The sequence below is a fragment of the Hermetia illucens genome, chromosome 2, assembly GCF_905115235.1.
Source record: "Hermetia illucens chromosome 2, iHerIll2.2.curated.20191125, whole genome shotgun sequence".
Lineage (NCBI taxonomy): Eukaryota > Metazoa > Arthropoda > Insecta > Diptera > Stratiomyidae > Hermetia > Hermetia illucens.
In genome coordinates, this window is record NC_051850.1 from 2,384,441 (window position 1) to 2,404,926 (window position 20,486).

General features: G+C 46.7%; 1 protein-coding gene across 1 annotated transcript; it reads right to left on the bottom strand.

Annotated features, from left to right (window-relative positions):
* Positions 1-200: 200 nt before the first annotated feature.
* Positions 201-1,173, bottom strand: LOC119648234 (protein Gemin2). The gene is made up of 2 exons (XM_038049857.1): positions 848-1,173; positions 201-788 (listed from the first exon to the last, which is right to left on the bottom strand). The coding sequence occupies exons 1-2, from the start codon at positions 1,049-1,051 to the stop codon at positions 249-251; spliced, it is 744 nt and encodes a 247-aa protein (XP_037905785.1). The 5' UTR covers positions 1,052-1,173; the 3' UTR covers positions 201-248.
* Between the last annotated feature and the right edge of the window lie 19,313 nt (positions 1,174-20,486).

Genomic DNA, 20,486 nt, shown 5'->3' on the forward strand with positions numbered 1-20,486 from the left:
CCCTCAGGACCGGATAGTTCCCTTCCTTGGAACCTTTTTTTGGCATAAGCAATTAAGCTAACCAGAAACCCAGGGGACACCGCTTAAATACAACCCCGAATCGGTCCTGCCTTCAAAATAGGATTGCTTGCAGGCAGTAACTTTTAGGAAACAGCTTTTCGCTTTTCGATTATTATATTTTACAAAGAAAACAAAGGAAATTTCAGTCATGGTTTATAAAATCTATTTCCAAGTTCAACATCTCAACTTCATACAAACTCGGCTAGGTCCAGCTGATTAAAATATTTTGAAATTAAAAATATAAACAAATTCAAAGGGCTAGCATCCTCCTCCTGCTCCTTACTCAACCTATTCCTCAAAAGAACGCAACTTTTCGCAATGTCTCGTAGCATACTGAAAACAGTCGGCTCCAATGGCAGATGCAGGCACGCCAGCGTCGAATAGATCCACATCCCGAGCCACCTATCACTCTCTAGTAGGTCTAGTTTGGTTTCCTCATCACGATACTCCCGTAGCCAGTTTGACTCGAATTCCAGAAGACATTCTAGAGATCGCTGATCAATACGGAGGACCGTTCGAAGCAAGGGCTCGTTCGTTTGGCAAAAACGCTTCCACTCGTCCTCATCGTCAGTTAGGGGAGCCATATCTTCAGACGTGAATCCATTCTCAGCAAGCTTCCGGCGGAGGTTGGTGATTTTGTTTCGCAACTTGGTGAAGTCCTTCAATTGGTAGTGCTTCCACTCAGGTGTTGGGCGGAGCGCTTCTTCCGAACTGTCGACAATCTGGTCCTGCAATTCAAAGAGCATTAACCTGAAGCAAATATGTATGCGATAATAAAGGAGCGCACCGAAAGCAGTAACTGGAGGCCAGATGGAGGCGCCAAAGGCCTTTTAACTCCCGTTTTCTTAACGACTACCGCTGGGCAGTGATATCGTTCGTGGATGACTTTCTTCAGATACTCCTCGCCCGTGGTTGGCTCTATGTTTGGATCGAAATCCTCGTCTGGCATTTCAACCACTAGCGCTTGCTTTTGAAAAGATTCAACCTCCATTGTGGGAGCACAACAATATATCACATTCAATACAAAATTTTAGAAATACGTAATCAAAACAATCGCGAACAAACAACGAAACCCAACACCTGACAGATGACAACTTTTAGGTAGATGTGAAGATGAGTGATTCCAAACTGCTGATTTGAGTGACTTTCGATAGTACTAGTGAAGGCAACAACCAACCTACTAGAAATATACTCAAATAGGCACATGGGTTTAGATGTGCTATTGCTAAACGTAGAAGTTACATTTAACGGTCGAATTTATATCTCGAGTTGCTTCTTTTGCCCTTTCTTAGTCAACACGATAATATTTCGTGTAAAAGCGAGGCAAATCTGTAAAAATACAGAACTATGAAGTAAATAAATACCGGAAACTTCCAGCCCTTGCGAATTTTTCAGTTTATATATTTATTTTTTTAATTTTTTTATCGGTTTCCTGGAGAAGAGCCGCTACACCAAACAATGTGCTCGGAGTAGGTTTCCTAGTCAGCCAAAAAATGAAACCTGCTGTTATAGGCTTTGAAAATATAAGCGAAAGGCTATGCACTCTGCGCTTGCGAGGCAAGTTTAGAAATATAAGCTTCATAAACGTTCACGGAGAAGGATACCTTCTACGAGGCAGTTGAACGGACCCTCGAAGCCTGTCCCAAGTATGATATCAAAATCATACTTGGAGATTTCAACAGTCAAGTAGGGAAGGAGCTAGTATTCAGGCGATACGTTGGCTCCCATAGCTTACATAAGGATACCAATGATAACGGATTGCGTATTATCCAGTTAGCAGCATCACACGAAATGGTTGTTGGAAGTACCTGGTTTGCGCGGAAAGCGGTCCACAAACATACCTTCGCCTCTCCAGACGGAACCACTTTCAACCAAATTGACCACGTGTTGATTGAACGCCGCCACCTCTCAGCTTTGATGAATGTCAGAACATATAAGGGGGCCAATATAGACTCGGATCACTATCTCGTTGGCATGGTGCTCCGAGCTTGAATTACAACACCACCTACAATCCCCTCTAACAATCAGGTGAGAGTGAATACTGAAGCCATCCATAACACAACCCTCTGCGACACCTATAAGAGGGAAATGGATGCCGCAATAACCGCAGTCAACAGAGGTCCTGGAGATGAAGCATCAACAAATGATCTTCACAACCACCTGAAGAGCGTTATCATAAATACGGCCACAAACATACTTGGCCACAGCCGCAAAAGGAGTCGGAACGGCTGGTTTGACGATGAATGTAAGCTAGCAACGGAACGGAAGAATGCTGCATACCGAGTAATGTTGCGTTCTCAAAGCAAGCACGCGCAAAGACTTATCGCGAACTCCGTCGAGCGGAAAAGCGACTTCGCAGACGGAAAAAGGAAGCCTGGGAGAACCAACAGATCTGTGAACTCGAAAAGTACAGGGAGCAACCGCACCAGGCGCGCAAGTTTTACCAACAAGTCACCAGGATGAAGCCTTATACACCTCGATGCTCATCCTGCCGAGACAAAGAGGGAAATCTGATTTCCGACAGAATGGGCATTTTGGAGCGATGGGTTGAGTATTTTGATGAGCTACTGAACAATCAGAGGAGGTCCCGCCAACTGAAGACGACGGACAAATACTGCCACCACCAAGTATAGGAGAAACAGTCCGTGCAATTCATCGCAAATCATAAGTCGCCAGGATCCGATGGAATTACAGCCGAATTGATTAAATATGGAGGCGATCAATTACACCAAGTGGTTCATCAACTGATGCTCAAACTGTAGGACAACGAGGCAACGAGGCATTATCCGTCTCATACATAAAAAGGAGGATATCACACAGTGCAGCTATTATAGAGGGTATCCCGTTGTTGAGTACCATATATAACATATTCTCCGCTATCTTACTAGGCCGGCTCCATACGCCCAGAACATCATTGGGCCATACCAAAGAGGCTTCACTCCAGGAAAATCAGCAAGAGATCAGTTGGAATATGGTCATTAATTGCACCATCTTTTTATCAGCCGTATATTATAGCAAAGTCTGGGACTTCGAAGAATTTTTAGCTCCCTACATGAGAATGGACGATTCCGTAGCCTATATAACGATGAAATCTATGAGCGACACCACGACCGTGTGGTTGTGGATAAAAAACAAAGCCTATAAGGGCAATATCTATGGGCGAAAAAGAAAAAGAAAATTAGGCAGACCTCGCCTCAGATGGAGCGATGGCACAGATGAACATGCCAGACAGCTTTTCGCAATATCGAATTGGTGGACCTTGGCGCAAAACCGGGGTGTCTGCAGTTCCTTCTGGCAGACCTAAACCAGATACCGGTTGTTGCGCCGTTGATGATGATGATTTTTTCAACTCCTTTCGCGTTACTTGCATTCCCTGTCCATTATGCCATATATATGTATGCTTTCTGTTCACTTCTCTATGAAGTACAGGGTATACAAATAGTCTCTCTTTCATACTCTTATTTTCTTCTACATGATTTTCAAAGCTGCGGCGCTACCATCACACTTAATATTGTGCAAGGATAACACAGCCAAAGACAAACATCCATTCGATCCCGAAGAAAACGAAATCGAGAGACTGACGCTCAAGCAGCACGACCATCCCACTGTCCGTGACGCTAGTCGTTCGACAATCTTATCAATATTGATCTTGTTACGAGAGTTTAGCGTTACTTCATCTTGGAACCAAGCGTTAGCGTTACTTCATCTTGGCACCAACACGGGCACCAAGGCTCTGTAAACCAGCCAAAATCCCCTAACCGGATTGCCAGTCGTAAACACCGACTGCGCGAGATAGTATATGGAACCAGATGGCAGGTGCTGGAGCTAACCCGAATACTAGCAGTTCGGCGAAATGTGGGCCGGGATTCTTGACCTTCTATTATCTCCCTGTGAGGACACAGTCAACAAAACCAAACCGACCCGGGGTAAACTACTTTAATAGAGACGTGAAGTCTCGCGGCGGATTGATTAGGACCCTATTACTAAAAATGAAAAAACCTGAATCTATACAGGAACTGAAGTGAGTTGAAAGTGCAGAACTACAATAATCAGATACATAGGCGTCCACTTCCCATTTGAAAGGACAAACTCATTGTGCAAAACGTGCAAATCCTACCCACGATTACAGCCTGGTAAACCGGACACTGCAAGCTTCTATAGATTTTAGAAGCTTTTGCCTTGAATTTTGTTCTAAATTATCTGCTTGTCGGACAGCATGTTGGTTCGAAAAGAAGGAAGTTGTTTCTATTTTGTTCGGCGCCTCTAACCTGGCCTCTTCGTTGTCGTCATGATTGCTCAACCTGGTGCTAATGCGCCGGTTTCTGGCGGCCCTCATTCCGTGGTTGGGGCTTAATCTTTCCACTCGTGTCGGCCGTGCAGGGGCAGGTTTGTCCATGCGAATATCACTAGCTCGAGGCAAAACCCCCCGCAATTGGAGGAAACTTAAAAAATTCCAACTCTTTCCACTTTTCGCGGGCAGATAAAAAGAAGCCCGACGGATGAGATAAGTCAAACGCGAATGCCAAACTGGCAATCAAGACAAGCCAAAAACTGTTCGTCAACAATAGTTACAAACAGGAGATCTTACTTAGCCGATTGTTAACTTACGGCAGACTTTCCGTAGTGACGCGCGTCGAAAACTCCCCTCTGAGGCCTCCGGTATCGAACGATTCACCCCCTTCGGCAAGCTGACATTTTTGATTATGTTGGACCAACAATAGCCGCAGCAACAAAAAGATGCAGCCGAAGTTCGATGCTTGACCACATCACGCTAATTCTGCACAACGATTGCATATTCCCCTCGAATTGGGCCAGGAATATTATATCGCCCTAATAATCTCCTTCTAATTAGTTTATCATACCCTCCCAGTTCTGCATTTGAATCATGTGTTGCTTGCAAGTTGTTTGATGAAAAACCCCTCTGTCCTCACAACGTACGTCAATCGCACCCTCACGCCAGCGCTTTCTGTTCCTGGGATGGTCCTTCAACTCCATCCATGATTTTTCGACAGTGCGTTCAGCAACAAGCGCTGCGACATCATCTGCGTAGCCGACCAGGCGCGACTCCTCTGGCATGTCGAGTTTAAGCAGACTGTCATAGGTAGCGTTCTAGAGGTCCGGCCCTAGGATGGATCCCTGTGCTACCCCCGACGTGACCTCCATCCACCTTTGACCCTCTAGTGTTTCATAGAGCAGGGAGCGGTTCCTCAGATAGTCCCTCAAAATCCGTAAGAGATAGTTCGGCACTTTGAAGGTATTGTCTAGTGTGCCTAGAATATCTTTCCATCTTACGGAATTGAAGGCGTTTCTGACGTCAAGCGTTACGAAGAGCACCACCCGTCGAGTTCGGCGACTATGTGCCTCTGCTCGTCGAACGGCGTCCACGACTTGCATGACAGCATCAATTGTCGATCTCCCTGCTCTAAAACCAAACTGCCGGGGAGATAAATCTCCGGCAGCGCGTATCGCTTCAGCGAGTCTACTTCTGATGAGCTTTTCGAGCACTTTCCCAGCAGTGTCAAGCATACATAGTGGACGGTATGAAGACGGCAATTCGGGGTCGCCTTTCCCTTTAGGGATCAGCACAAGCCTCGCAACTTTCCAACGAGCAGGGAAAATGTCCTCCTTCAGGCAAGCGTTGAATGCACCGAGCAGTAGGTCTGGCCGGATTTGGAATACCAGTTTGTATACCTCTGCTGGAATACCATCGGGTCCTGGCGCCTTCGTGTTTTTCATAGAGAGGACTGCCTGTTCCAACTCTTTCTGGCCGGCAGGGACCGGCAGGGAAGAGTGCCCCCACAATGCGGTCCATCTGCTCGGCCTTAAGTGAACAGGGTTTCCGCAGAGCCCCGATTTTTCGGGTTACCGGTTTGTAACCGAGTCCCCACGGATCCCCATTCACCTCGTCGACCAGATCTTGCCAGCAGCGAGCTTTGCTCTTGTTTATTGCGCTGCGGAGTCAGGAGGAGAGCGGACATACTTGCTGGATGTGTAAAAGGACAACTATTGCAAGAGTTCAAAAGCTGTTGAATTTATAACATCCTCGACAAATATTTCTAAGAAATTATTCTAAGTACTCTCTACCCTCCATTAGCATCACTGGATAGATAGTATCCATATCAGGTACTTTGAAGTGTTCAAAGGACATTATAGCAGCTCTCGTGTCTTCATAAGTAACCACCTCGCACCGATATTCTTTCGCGAAGGAGTCCTCAGTCGCCTAGGGAGCTGCTCTTTGTAGCCAAGAAGTTCATTGTTCATTCGTTTTCCTACAATTCCATCTTCACATTACAGTCGTTCGCCTGCAATAGACAGACCTGGACAAAGTCACTCACCACTTTCTAATCAACTATAACATCTTTCAAATGCAGCTCAAAGCCACTTGATTGCGCGTACACTATTAGATCCCTAAGTTCTTGCGTCTGCGGCACTGTAAGGTACCCGAAACTAGGTCCTGGGAACAGAATGATCTCAACATGGATGTCTCTAATTTTGATATCAGGACATGGGATGTCAGACTTGAAAATCTTTTATCGAAGAAGATGCTATTCCCCTTTACTGATGCAATACCACAGATTTTGTTAAAAGGAACCAATGGACCATGTACCAAGAATATATAAGAATTTCGCTATCCTTGAAGCCAGTAAAAAGGTAGAGGCTATGGCATGCTGCAAGTTAATTTGACTAGCCCTCCTGTTTGAAATTATTATTATTCTGTTAAGGGAAAGTCGCACCGCGTCCTTGAAGAACTATTGTGCCCCTTTTACTGGTTATAGTGTACCTATTAATCATAGTATCTCAAGCAGGCCTGTAACCGTTAGGAACTTTAGTATGTTCCCCACTTCCAGATGTTTCAGCTTTGCATCTGGTATTAAGTGTTCTCCCAGATGTATCGACCTACTTTGCACAAGTGCCGGACACTGTCCCAGGACGTGCATAGAGGTTTCGTCCTCCTCCTCACAAAACCTGCAGGTAGTGTCCGTAGATATCCCTAGCTTCCCTAGGTGATAGTTCAGCCAACAATGGCCAGTGAGAATTCCCACTATGATTCGGAGGTTCTTTTTGGTGAGGTTTAAGCAATCCTTTGTACGCATGGGTTCGTATCCCCCAATAAGCACCTTGGACTGCTCCATCCCTGGTAGGCCCGCCCAGTATAGTTCCCTCAACCGTTTCTTAGATTCATAGCCATGAAACCGTTTCCGATTCCACAGAAGGGTTCTGGCCCGTGTAAAGGCATCCCTGCTCCCTTTTTGGCTAGTTCATCCGCTGCCTCGTTGCCTTCCAACCCAGCATGGCCTGGAACCCAAAGTATCCAGACCTTGTTGGACGAGCCGAGTGTATTCAGTCTCTCAAGGCATTCCCATACCAGTTGTGTAGCTTAACTATCGCCAGAGAATTCAATGCGCCTGCCCTTTAACCGCTCGTCAATCATCCAGGTTACTGCCCCAAGGCTCGTATACACTTCAACCTGAAAGACTGTTATAAATTGACTTGTCCATTTAGAGCTGCTTTGGATGTCGTGCTCGTGGAAAGGGTAATGCACAGACACACAGTTCTTTGCAGTGTGGCTAGTTTACAGCGAAAACTCTTTTATTTCGCTTTAATCCACAACAACATATATCCGCATTACTACCTGAGGCCTAATTCCCCATGTTGAGGCAAAGGTCCGCCTACTCAGCACATAAGCTTTGAAAACTCATTTCATATTTACCTCTACATGTTTGCTCCAAAGAAGCCTAGAATAGCTCCCAGATATTTCACTTCTTTGGAGAGTTGAAGAGTTGTGCCTTTTATCTCTGGAAGGCAAAGACCAGTTTTCTCTCAGTTTCCTCCCTTTAGTAAATAATACCATTGTGGCTTTATTTGGAGTTACGCTTTGTATATTCCCACATCTAGTACAGCCACGTCATCTGCATATACTTGCACGTGTGTTGTCAGACTTTGCAGTTTTATTCAACAGAAATGGCGATAGCACACCTCCATGGGGACAGTCTTTCGTTGCTTCTGTTGTCAGGGAGCGATCGACATCCACTTCAACACCCAGCAACCACTGGATTAGTATAGCATAGATCCATAAATCCATCCATCATTGACATCTTGCCCTTTGATGGCATCACAAAAATTTTGCAAAGGCACATAGTCAAAGACCTCTCCAGTATTCACGAATATCCACATCACATACTCACCTTTCAGAGTTTCGCCCTCAATCGTTGAAATCACAAGAATTTCCACGCTGGTAAGCATGTTGATGTTCTATCAATCTCTTCAGACATTTCAGCGAGTATGATGTTAAGCTAATCTGGTATGGCTTAGGTATAAAGATTACCTTAACCTTCTGCCAAGAGGCCAACAACGCTGAATAGGTGCCATCCGCACCAGCTGCTTTGAAATGTTCAACGGATATACCGCTATCGTAGTATTCCAATTCCCCATCCAACACTTTCGCTTTGAAAGGTTTACAGAGACTGCCAATCCCCTCCTTCCCACTTCTGTCACTTGTTCTCGTGGACTCTCCCAACAGAGGCTGTATAGATTCAACTCTCGAGTTCTTGAAAGCTGCATCCGGTTTTCTGAGAGAATCCAACCAAAGCCAAATCAAATAACTTCTATCTGCCAGGATTCCATTTGCTACTACCCAAACAAAAATATTGAGCGTTCGTATTACAACCCACTAATAGCTCAAGGCCACTTGTTTCTGCATACACTACAAGATCCTCTGCGTCAGTGGCACTGCAAGAAAACCGCAACTAGATCCTGAGAACAGAATCGTCTCAACATGCGTGCTTCCAACAGTTTTGACATCACAACACAAGATCTCGGTCTTGAAGATCTTTCATCAAGAAGATCCTATTCCTCTTTACTAAAGCAATATTACAGAGTTTGTTAAAACGAACCTATGGCTTTTGTACCGGGAAGATAGGTATAAAGACCGTCCTACAACTTCGCCTGCCTTGATGACAGTAGAGAAGAAAGGACTATGACATACTGCAGTTTAGCCCTTGAGTGTTTAACGTAGGTACCTGTCGTGGAGACTTAATCCTACGGTCTTCTTAAGACACGGATTAAGTTTGTGACCACAATCAGAGCCCCGCTGAGACAAGCAACAACGGTACCAGTCTATACCAAGTGCATGGCTTAGCATTCATACTGGTGGATGCAAGACATACCTAAATCTCTACCGAACTAAGGAGTGCAGCACCCTCGTTGAAACGCAACACCACGCCGAGGCCCGAAAGTCTCTTCTCGCTTGAACATAACCACAGGGGGCCAACCGCAAACAACCGAGCTGTACTCACATACAACGGGAGTTCACCCAAAGTATGAGAGTCCAGGAGCTATCCCGGTTCCCATGGTGTCAGTATACCCCTGGTAAGGTTTCGTGGCCAATTACCACTTCAGATGAGTCTCCGTGCAGACTAGGGTCTGATCGCCCTGATTAGGCCTTTGGAGCATTCGCCTACTGCATCACGGCCGGCAAACCAAAGTGAGTACAGCATCTCCCAGTGCCACCACTATGGAGGTTCTCCTCGGCCAATTGGTTTTGGTTTGGCGGACTGGGTTGCCGCCCCGTCTTCCTCACCGCCACCTCTGAGCACCAACACCATACTGCAAGTAAATTCGACTTTATAGACATAAGCGTTGTCTAATGTGAAAAGGCCACTAACTGAAAAGTTTTCTGCATCCAGTGTGGGTTTCGCTGGGATTACCAACTTATCGTTTTCTTCCGCCGAAAATGTTGCTTCCTTGCGTCTGATTTCTCGGGATATTACTAAGCCGGCATCGTCTGTAGGGAACCCTCCTTGGCTTACTGTATCCGGGCTGTCACCGATTGCGTCTCCGCACATCTGTATTAGACTAGTTACTTTTACATAACCAGCTTTCCTTTCTTTCGCTTTTTCTGGTAGAGGCAGAACAGAAGGCTCTGACAGGCAAAATTTAGTCTGTAGCTCCCTTTCTTTGCGACTGAAGTTCCCATCTGCCAGATTTCCACTTCCTCTCATTATAGGAGTGACTGTAGTCTAATTTCTGGTGGACCCCGCCGACACTGAATGCAGGCATTCCACCGAAATGGAGAGCATGTCTTCCCCAGATTTCTCTATGAGGAGACACGAATCTGATGAGGTTTCCAAAATTCGTGCCTCGGTAGCAACTTGATTACTTAACGTCTCGGGTAGGTTCCAAGTCTGGGAATCATTATTACTTGGAGAGTTAAAATTCGTAGCTTCCACCTTCATGGGTTTTGGACTTAGCGTAGTAGTGGACAACTGCAGGCTACTCCAGCACGAGAAGCTATTCTCTGAGGGAAGGAAGTTTCTAGGTTGATCACCTTTTACGACAATCAAGAAATACTTTGGGTGTATTCTTAAACCCCCTAAGCACTAGCTGGAATCGCTATAAAAAGGCACAGAAGGCTCTAAAGAAGAGCATAAGATCGGCCAAACGATCATCTTGGAGACGCTTTTGCGAAGAGACTAACTATCTTGAGGCAACCTCAAAGCTGAAGCGGATTCTGGTCAAAGAACGTAGCCAGTAACTGGGTTATTTACGTTTACAGAATGGGAAGTACACAGAAAGCGATGAAGAAACGGCAAATCATTTGCTTGAAGTACACTTCCCAAGCAGCATCCAAAACCTAATCTCGGGGCCAACAGATGCATACAGCCCTCAACCGAAAGACTGGAATCTGGCATGCAAAGTAGTATCACTGAAGCGAGTGAAATGGGCATTTAACTCGTTCCATAGATACAAGTCTGCAGGTCCGGATGGCATCATCCCTGCGCTAGTAATAGAAGGAATGGATGCCATGGGTCTACATATTCGGAATATATATCGCGCATGCCTAGCACACGCTTATATTCCAATTAAATGGCGTGATGTGAAGGTGTTGTTCATTCCCAAACCAGGAAAACCCACCTACTCAGACGCAAAAAGCTTTCGACCGATCAGCCTAACGTCCTTTCTGCTAAAAGAACTAGAAAGACTAGTAGATCGGTTCATAAGGGACACACACATTCCTAAGTGGCCACTTCACCATAGGCAACACGCCTACCAGAAAGGCAAATCCACGGAGACAGTACTCCATGAATTTACGGCAAAAATTGAAAAGGCGATGTCCGAAAAAGAATACGCCTTAGGCGCATTCATGGACATCGAAGGTGCCTTCAATTATGCCTCATTCGCGGCAATTTGTGATGCGGCAAGACAGCATGGAATCGAACCGCTGATAATCAGTTGGATCCTTCACATGCTAGAGTGGAGAAAAATCCACATATCGGTCGGCCAGAAGTCTATTGAAGCAGGATGTCTCAGGGGTTGCCCACAGGGAGGGGTTCTCTCTCCACTGTTATGGCTCTTGGTAATGGATACCCTGCTGTGGCTTCTGGAGGACAAAAAAGTCTTCGCGCAAGCATTTGCGGACGACCTAGCCGTAATAATTACCGGCAAGTTTGCGGACACAGTATGTGATCGCTTGAATGCAACTCTGCATGTAGTCCACAGCTGGTGCCTCCGCAATGAACGGTGAACGCTAGGAAGACTGGACTAGTTATGTTCACTAGGAACGTCAGGTGGGGCAGCTATACGCTACCCACCTTAGCAGGGGCGGAAATCCAACTGGCACAAACAGTCAAGTACTTAGGAGTACATTTCGACTCCTAGTTAACGTGGAAGCATGATGCTTCAGGATCCAGGAACAATATCAGAAATCAGAAGAAAGCGGCCAACGACGCATATAGGCTCGATACCATTGGGGCGTGGAAAGGCGGCCAATCCAACGGGCATGCGTCTATCTGGAAATTCCTTGAAAGACATCTGGTAGCCCTGATGCCGACCGATCATATGGTTTCCAGATTCGTCTTTGAAAAGACATATACTGTCGTAATCACCGAAAGAGAAGAATGGTCGACAAGTGGCCATGAGCCTTTTCAGGTTACAGACCTAATAATCTTCACCGACGGGTCAGTCATGGAGGATGGATCAGGTGCAGGGGTGTTCTCGGAGAATCCGATTATAGAACTGGCCCGACCTCTCGGAAAAATGACGACCATATTCCAGGCGGAGATATATGCCATTTCATTGGCAGCAGAAGAATGTCTGCGACAGAAATGGAGGGGTCGCACCATTCGAATCTGTTCCGACAGTCGGGCGGCATTATCAGCGCTAAATGGCAATAACATATCAAGCAAGTTGGTGTGAAGTTGTCATCAGGTGCTGCTGAAACTTGGCCGACTGAACGAAACATTCCTGATGTGGGTGCCGGGGCACTCTAACATCGCCGATAATGAGGAGGCTGATAGACTGGCTCACCGAGGGTCTGGATCCACAATGGTGGGGCCAGAATCAGCTCTTGGAATCCGACCATCTACTGTCAAGTCTACTCTGAAGAGTGAAATTGCAAGGATTCACGCAACCGAGTGGAAAAATTTGGACTCTTGCCGGCAAGCGAAAATCCTTGTGAAGGAGCCTAGAGCCACTAGAGCGGCATTTTTGTTGTCTCTTAAGAAGTCAGACATGAAAACCCTAGAAGGGCTTTTGACGGAACACTGCCCCTTAAACTACCATATGGAAAAGATTGGGGTAGTGGTTTCGGCTGTGTGCAGCCAATGTGAGGAGGAGGAGGAGACAGCCCTGCACTTTTTATGCAGCTGCCCGGCATCCTCAGATCTCAGACGAAGACACCTTGGCAAGGTTTTCTTCAATGAAGAATCTGCACACTCTCTGCCTCTGGAGAATGTTCTCAGATTCGCTAAAGCCTGCGAACACCGTAGGCGGGAAGCCATTGAATAGGCAACTTACGGGGATAGTACAATGGGCCTAATAATGGCCTGAGTGCTCGGAGCTGCGGCTCCCCCCAGTTAACTAAACTAAAACTAACGTCGCGGGTAGGTTCCAAGTCTGGGAATCCTTATCACTTGGAGAGTTAAAATTCGTAGCTTCCACCTTCATGGGTTTTGGACTTAGCGTAGTAGTGGACAACTGCAGGCTACTTCACCACGAGAAGCTAGTATCTGGGGGAAGAATCTCCAGGTTAGTCACCTTTTACGACAAGCAAGAAATACTTTGGGTGGCTTCTTCAATTCTAACTCGCTGGGCTAATTATTACAACCACTAAAAGGTGCCGCCCATCTCACTTTGAATAGAAAAATGAAAAAAAAGAAAAAAATAGGGTTGACTAAAATTGGGGCTCATTTTTAAGATTGTGTTGTGCTATAATCTACCTCCTCCTGTCTTGTTTCAAATCATTAACCTCACATAACACCCATATCGAAGTTATAAAAACAGATGACAAAATTAAATTGAAATAAAATACAAAATTTTAATTGAATCACTAAACCTATCACAGAAATCCCAGTAATCAGCACTTGCTAAAGATAGGGAAATAAGGGAGAACACTGATGCAAAATATCTTTCAATGTGTAAATTTGTTTCTTGCGCTGCTAGGCTGGCTGCATGCATACTCCCCCGACATACCCGGCGAGATGATGAAAGATGCAAAATATATTGAATTACTTTGCAATAGGCATAACGGCTACACTTGATACCGACCGAGCCATATTGAATTTCACATACGCTCGTTTGCTGCTCTTCCTGCTCTGCCCAGTAAGTAGTGCGGATTTGATGCTTTCCTCTCTCACTGCATCCAAGTAGCTCAAGTAATGCAAAAGATTATGGCAATTGGAATATACGCACAAGAATTTACAGCATTTTTTCGAAACTATGAACTCTTAAAATCAGAAAATACATTGATGTTTATTGTTTATTGGATAAGTCCCAAAAAATGGCCCCGGTTCGACCCTCAACAAAGTTTTGCCTACACAAGCAATAAGTCGTCTTTTCTTTAAATAAGCAAGCTAGGATAAGTAGCGTAAGGTACAGCGGTTCTCAAGGATATGTGCTCCGCTCATTTGTTAACATCCATCTCGAAGGACCAATAGATAGAGCCCGACAGATAATATCTACATTCTGATCAAACTGTTCTATCTAAAACCACGGTATCATCTAAATAACAACGCGTAGCCAGTTCGAAAACAAAAGGTATAAACTGAGCTTTCGATTTACGACCACACATCTAAATTAAGGACCTTCAAAATGCCAAGATGAGCGTGAGGAGGAATACAGGGATCTGCGAAGCAACCTTAGGAAGGCCATTCGGAGAAGCAAGCGGGAATGCTACCAGAAGCTCTGCATGGAGGCTAATACGAATCCGTGGGGTACAGCCTACCAAGTTGTAATGAAGAAAATCCGCGGGCGAAAATCACCTCAAGTGACATGCCCACGGCTCTTGTTGCAAATAATTACAACTCTTTTCCCCCAGCTGGAGCAGGACGAAAGAGAACCCCAACTGGCAGCTTCTCGATCCCTAATGTTACCGAAGAGGAACTTTGGGAAATCTGCAGACGTATTGGGGATAGCAAGGTTCCGGGATTGGACAGAATTCCGAACAGGGCTCTGAAGGTGGCGGTCAACGCCAGACCAAGGTGGTTCGCAAGCACATTCGAATCGTGCATGGCGGAAGGAGTGTTTCCCGCCCAATGGAAGAGGCAGAAGCTGGTGCTGCTACCGAAGCCCCGAAAACCACCCGGCGTGCCCTCTTCATATCGCCCTATTTGTCTCTTAGACACCATGGGGAAGATGTTGGAGAGGATGATATACAACAGGCTGCTCCCGTTCATCGAGCTTGCGGGTGGTCTTTCAGAGCGGCAATATGGGTTTCGGCGAGCCCGTTCTACGGTCGATGCAGTAGCAAAGGTCGTGGAATTGGCTCGAAATGCAATGGCCATGGGCAAATGTTGTGCTCTGATGACGCTGGACGTCAAAAATGCTTTTAACTCAGCCAACTGGGACTGGATTAAGGGCGCTTTGGCCAAACTGGGTGTTCCTAGCTACTTGCCTCGGCTCATCGAGAGTTACTTTTCGGACAGACTTCTCTGGTACGAGACGGACGACGGGCCGAAGGAGTACATTGTGACAGCAGGTGTGCCTCAAGGTTCTGTATTGGGACCACTGCTGTGGAACATAATGTACGACGGAGTGCTTGGCATTCGCGTGCCGGAGGAGACAACGCTGATTGGTTTTGCGGACGACCTGGCGGTAGTTGCAATTGCAAAGCATCCCGAGGACGTGGAGCTTTATGCAAATGAAGCCATTCATACCATCAAGTCATGGTTACGAATGGCCAAGCTGGACCTGGCGGACGAAAAGACGGAGGCGGTCCTCATTACCAACCGTAGGAAGAACAACACGGTTACCATCCGGGTTGGTAATCGTGAGGTCGTCTCAAAATCGGTTGTCAAATACCTGGGGGTGATGATTGATGCCAAGCTGAGTTTCAAGGGACACTTGGATTATGCGCGAGAGAAGGCAGCAAATGCCAGCTCATCCCTTGCAAGGATGATGCCTAACGTGGGAGGGCCGAAGTATAGTCGCAGGCTACTCATCGCGGAAGTGGTGAGGTCGATCCTGCTATACGCGGCCCCTGTCTGGGCGGGAGCGTTGAACCACGCCTTCAACCGGAGGAAGATAAGTTCGGCATACCGGCCAATTGCGCTAAGGGTGTGCAGCGCATTTAGGACGGCGTCGACGGAGGCAGTGTGTGTCATCGCAGGAATGATCCCTATATATCTTCTAGCGAGCGAGGCACACTGGCTCTACGAGAAACGGAAGGCAAATCCAGCCGAGATGAATGCGGATTTCCGAAAAGCCATCAGGAGAGAGTTGTGTGGCAAGTGGCAACAACGATGGGATAACTCACTCCGACAAGGGCCGGTGGACCCATACATTGATCCCGTGTATCGAGAAATGGGTCAACCGAAAGCACGGAGAATTGAATTACCACCTGCCACAGTTCCTTACGGGACACGGTGGCTATAGGAAGTACTTGCATCGCTTCAAGTTGGACGAGTCTCCCAACTGTCCTGAATGCGGTGCTACACCCGGGGACCCGGAGCACGTTATGTTCCATTATCCCAGATTTCTGCAGCAGAAAAGGAGGTTGGACAGCATCTTAGGGGCGGACATCGAGCCCTCCAACCTGGTGGAAGAGATGCTGAAGTCGGAGGAAAACTGGATGGCGGTAAATGAGGCAGTAGCCGTGGTGCAGACAAAACTCCTGGAGTTGGATCGAGCTCGGAAGGCGGCGCGACGGAGACGTGACATGGACGAGCTGGTATAGCGAACCAGAGCCTCCCCCGCGAAGTAATACTTCACGGTGGTCCCGCGGGGAGGGGCGGAAGAGTGGGGGTGGTTTTAGTGGGTGCGAATCCCACACACTGCTGCAACCTGGCGCAACAGCGTCTTTCTAAGATTTCCACCTCCATCCAAAAAAAAAAAAAATGCCAAGATGAGAACCACATGCATTCATTTGTCAATATTCATACCTTCTTTCAAAAAATCCCTTAAGATATACTATGGTGACCAGCGCAGGTTACGCTGGAAATATAACCTACTTGTCACCTCGTGGATGAGCGGTGAAAGTCGAAGAACGGTACCACAGGGTGAGAAGACCAGGTTCTGTTATCTTCAGGTATGCAGGTTTCAATTGACCAAGGGACACGACCGTCCTCCAATCGTTGATATCGATGGTGAATTTCTTCTCCCCTCTCAATAAGTAGGAGGATTTGCAAATCTCGTGAACTTATTGAGAGAACGTAAGAAGAACTTTTTAAATCTCTCTAGATCGAACAGGCATAAGGGGGAGCTATGAGGAGTTATGTGCCTGAATTCAAAAAGAATTAGAGTGGGGGACAAACAGCGTCTCCATGACCCATGGCTACATGAGAGCATCGCTTTGAAGGTGCGATGCAGTCGCGGTATCATACCAAGTACCAAAGTTGTTAACTCTGTGACCCATGGAAACCTAGGCACCTGTAGCTAGCTGCTTGACCGTTGCCTTGTTCTCGCCAAACTTTGCAGAAGTTACTCTGTTGCGGCAAGCTACGCTTGAGCGTTAGCAGGCTATGACTTGCCTAGGCAACAACTTCTTTATGTGCGCACGATTGAACCTCCATAGTGGTGGCACCGGGAGACGCTGTACTCACTTTGGTTTGCCGGCCGTGATGCAGTAGGCGAATGCTCCAAAGGCCTAATCAGGGCGATCAGACCCGAGTCTGCACGGGGACTCATCTGAAGTGGCAAATTGGTCACGAAACCTTACCAGGGGTATACTACAATGATACTGTTTGGTGTCAAGACCAGTGATTGCCTCAGATGCGGCCAGATAGGCCATAAAGCAAATACCTGCAACGAAAAAAGAATTACGTTCTATGCGGGGATCGAGGAGCGTCTGATGAGAGCGTTGTGCACACTGCGTATTCGGGGCGGTGTCCAGTCTTCAGAGCAAGACTGGAAAAAGCTAGGAGCCAGTTTACATGATCGGTATCCTACAGATCAATATGCATCGGAGAGCAAGCACATTTGGCTGCAGAGTTCAAAGTTAATCTAGTGCTCATTTGTGAACAGTATCCAAACAAGAATCCAACTTCATGGCACGCCGACATATCAGGTACCGCTGTCATCTGGATTCAAGACGGCACCCACCTGGGACCTTGGGGATAACGTTTTTCAGTGTCTATCAAACACTGAATGAGACCATACCGGACTTTCAACGCAGGCTTAATGCTCTGGGGGACGCTATCGTGGCCATAGATGGGCGCATCCTGGTCGGGCGTAACTTCAGTGCCAGGGCACTTGAATGGGGCATGCCACACCCAGACTGCACAGGGAAACGAATTCTCGAAATGGCGACGAGAACACGACTCGTAGTTTTAAACACCGCGCCCAAGCTGCGAGGGAACATTTATGGCGGAATCTTCGTATCAGAATAACCGGGGTCGCTGGTGGATGAGTGGCAAGTTCTGGAAGAATTCTCAGCAAGGGACCACCAATTCGTCGCCTTCGAATCGGTGCGCTTCCTGTGTGTGGAACATTATGAAGATGAACACCGAGATATTGGTCGAAATTCTTGGAGCAGGCGGAGCCGCGTTGGAAGACACTCCTTGGGATGGTGCCGCTGCAGCTGACAGTGCCATAAATTCAGCCATGAACCTGGTAACAACGGCCTACAGAGTTTTCATGCCTAGCAGGGCATCGAGACGTGGTTTCTATGGATTAATGGACTCCAGATATTACAGAACTTCAAAAGGAGTGTCACAATCTCCACCGCTTGACACAACGTTTTAACAACAGCGAGGAGGCATGCACCATAATGACATAGTACAGAGCAACCCAGCGCAAAAAACAGGTGCAAAGATGGTTACTGACAGGACCTCTTCGACAAGGTGACAAGGAGGCCCGTGGGGTTTCGTCTACAAACTGGTAGACTGAAAAATCGGCACTGTAGGGAAATCCTGTTCACTTCAAACTGAGTAAATGGACCGCATTGTACGGACATTATTCCCTGCGCATCCCGTACGGGGTAATGAGAGCAGCGCGGACGACGCGGGGGACTGCCCACTTTTCTCTATAAAAAAATGTTCTGTATAAAAAAACAAGAAAGCGCCAGAAGTCAATGGTATCCCGTCAGCTAGGCACATTCAACGCTCCCCTGAGAGAGAGCATTTTCCATTCCCGTTGAAAAGTGGACAATCTTGCACTGGTCAGCAAAGGGAAAGGCGACCCTGTCCTGTCGTCTTCATATTGGCCTTTATAAGCTTGCCACTACCACAAAATTGCGCGAAAAGCCTACCAGACAAAGAATCACTGAAGCGATACGTATTGCCGGAGACTAATCCGTTTTATAGCAGGGAGATCCACAGTTGATGCTGTCATGTAAGTCGTATTGGCCGTTCATTGAACGGAGGTACACAGCGGTCGAGTTCGGAAGGGGGGGGGGGGGGCTTCTCGTAACGTTGAACGTCAGGAATACATTTATTTTCGTAAAATGGAAAAACATTCTACGCACATTAGACAATACTTTCCAAGTGCTGAGCTATCTCTGACAGATATTAAGGGATTATCTGAGTAACCGATCCCTGCTCTATGAGAGGCTAGAGGGTCAGAGGACTATGGAGGTCATTTTGGGAGTAGCGCGGGGATCCATTCTGAAACACTTCCTATGATAGCCTGCTTGGATCCAACATGCCAGAAGAGTCGCGCCTGATCGTTTATGGAGATGGGGTTGTGGCGCTTATTGCTGAACTCACTGTCGAACACATGCAAAGCAGCCTTGGCATATTGATGCGATGGATAAACGGATGAATGACTGCTCACGATTTCAACCTTGCACTAGACAAAACCGAAATCGTCATCCTGGCTAAAAAGAGACTGTCGACCCTGGCTCGATCGCCGAGTCGATCATTGAATGGGATTCGTCAACAACTTTATTTGAACACAAGGGATTTCTCTTCAGACAACATTGTTGAGCAGATGCTGGGGAGCGCTGTCAGGTAGAGCAATGTTGGGCATTATGATCGGGTGCTTCTCATTGCAAAGAAGATAGACTTCGACCGATGGGGAAGGCAGATGGTGGAGGTGCCTTGAACTAGCAGTTCCCTTCCTTTTCTCCCCTCCCTTTGCTGAAAGGAATTCCCTGATTTCATGACTGCCAAAAACGGGAGAGCTCAGGGGCTAGCCCGAAGTAATGTGACAAACGGTTCCAGGCTAGCTCTCCTCCGATGGGGAGGTGTTTAGTTGGTAGTCCCACAGGGTATCGTTGCGGAAGTTCGACACTCTATGCGTAAACGCATTCACCTAAAGGCTGCTAAAAGTTTTTTATTATACTTTCTGTAGCGCTTCTGTGTGTCACTAAACTTTTAGAAAAAATCCAGTGGACGCCATGTATTGCGCAGTTGTAACTCCTCCAGGACAGCACTCCTATTGCGGCGTTCGAAGTATAGTTTCTGATCACCAACTATAAAACAGGATGGAAGAAAGTAGCTCAAGTAAGGTTGGTAATAACCTCTTTACTAAGTTAGAAAGCTTAGTTCAGCCCAGATATGTATTTCAGGTTGATTTTCTTGGGTAGGCCTTTGAATAGATCTCTTGATTGAGTTGATCTCTTGATTTTAAAATGCATTTCACCTTGAGGTACAGCTTAGCGTCTAGAAAGATGTCTAAGAGGCATAGAATGCTTAGATCAGCCCAAACAAAAATATAGCCAATATGCCCTCATCGATTGCGCAGCATTCGTTAGATCCACAGACGTAGCAACAATTTCGAAAAGCCCGAAAGGCTTTATCACTTATCTTCTTTCGACTTCTTTTTTGGCGATTGGAACCTAATAAAGGATTTAACACAAGTCAATTGTTAAGTAGATTACTTCGGCATATCCCAGCTCTCCTGCAGAAAGTCTCTAATGTGAGGAGATGGTTGCAATCTGGGATGATGCAGGCATTGAATCGGCGGTAGAATGAGTGGAAGGATGTGAAAGTCGTGAGAGCGGAAGCTTGTCCTCAGCGCAGCAAGCCAACAGAGCCTTACTTCTTCACATT

Coding starts and splice junctions, on each gene's coding strand:
- LOC119648234 (XM_038049857.1), bottom strand. CDS start 1,051: ATGGAGGTTGAATCTTTTCAAAAGCAAGCGCTAGTGGTTGAAATGCCA. Junction 789..847: donor GCCTCCAGTTACTGCTTTCG/GTGCGCTCCTTT, acceptor TTTGAATTGCAG/GACCAGATTGTCGACAGTTC.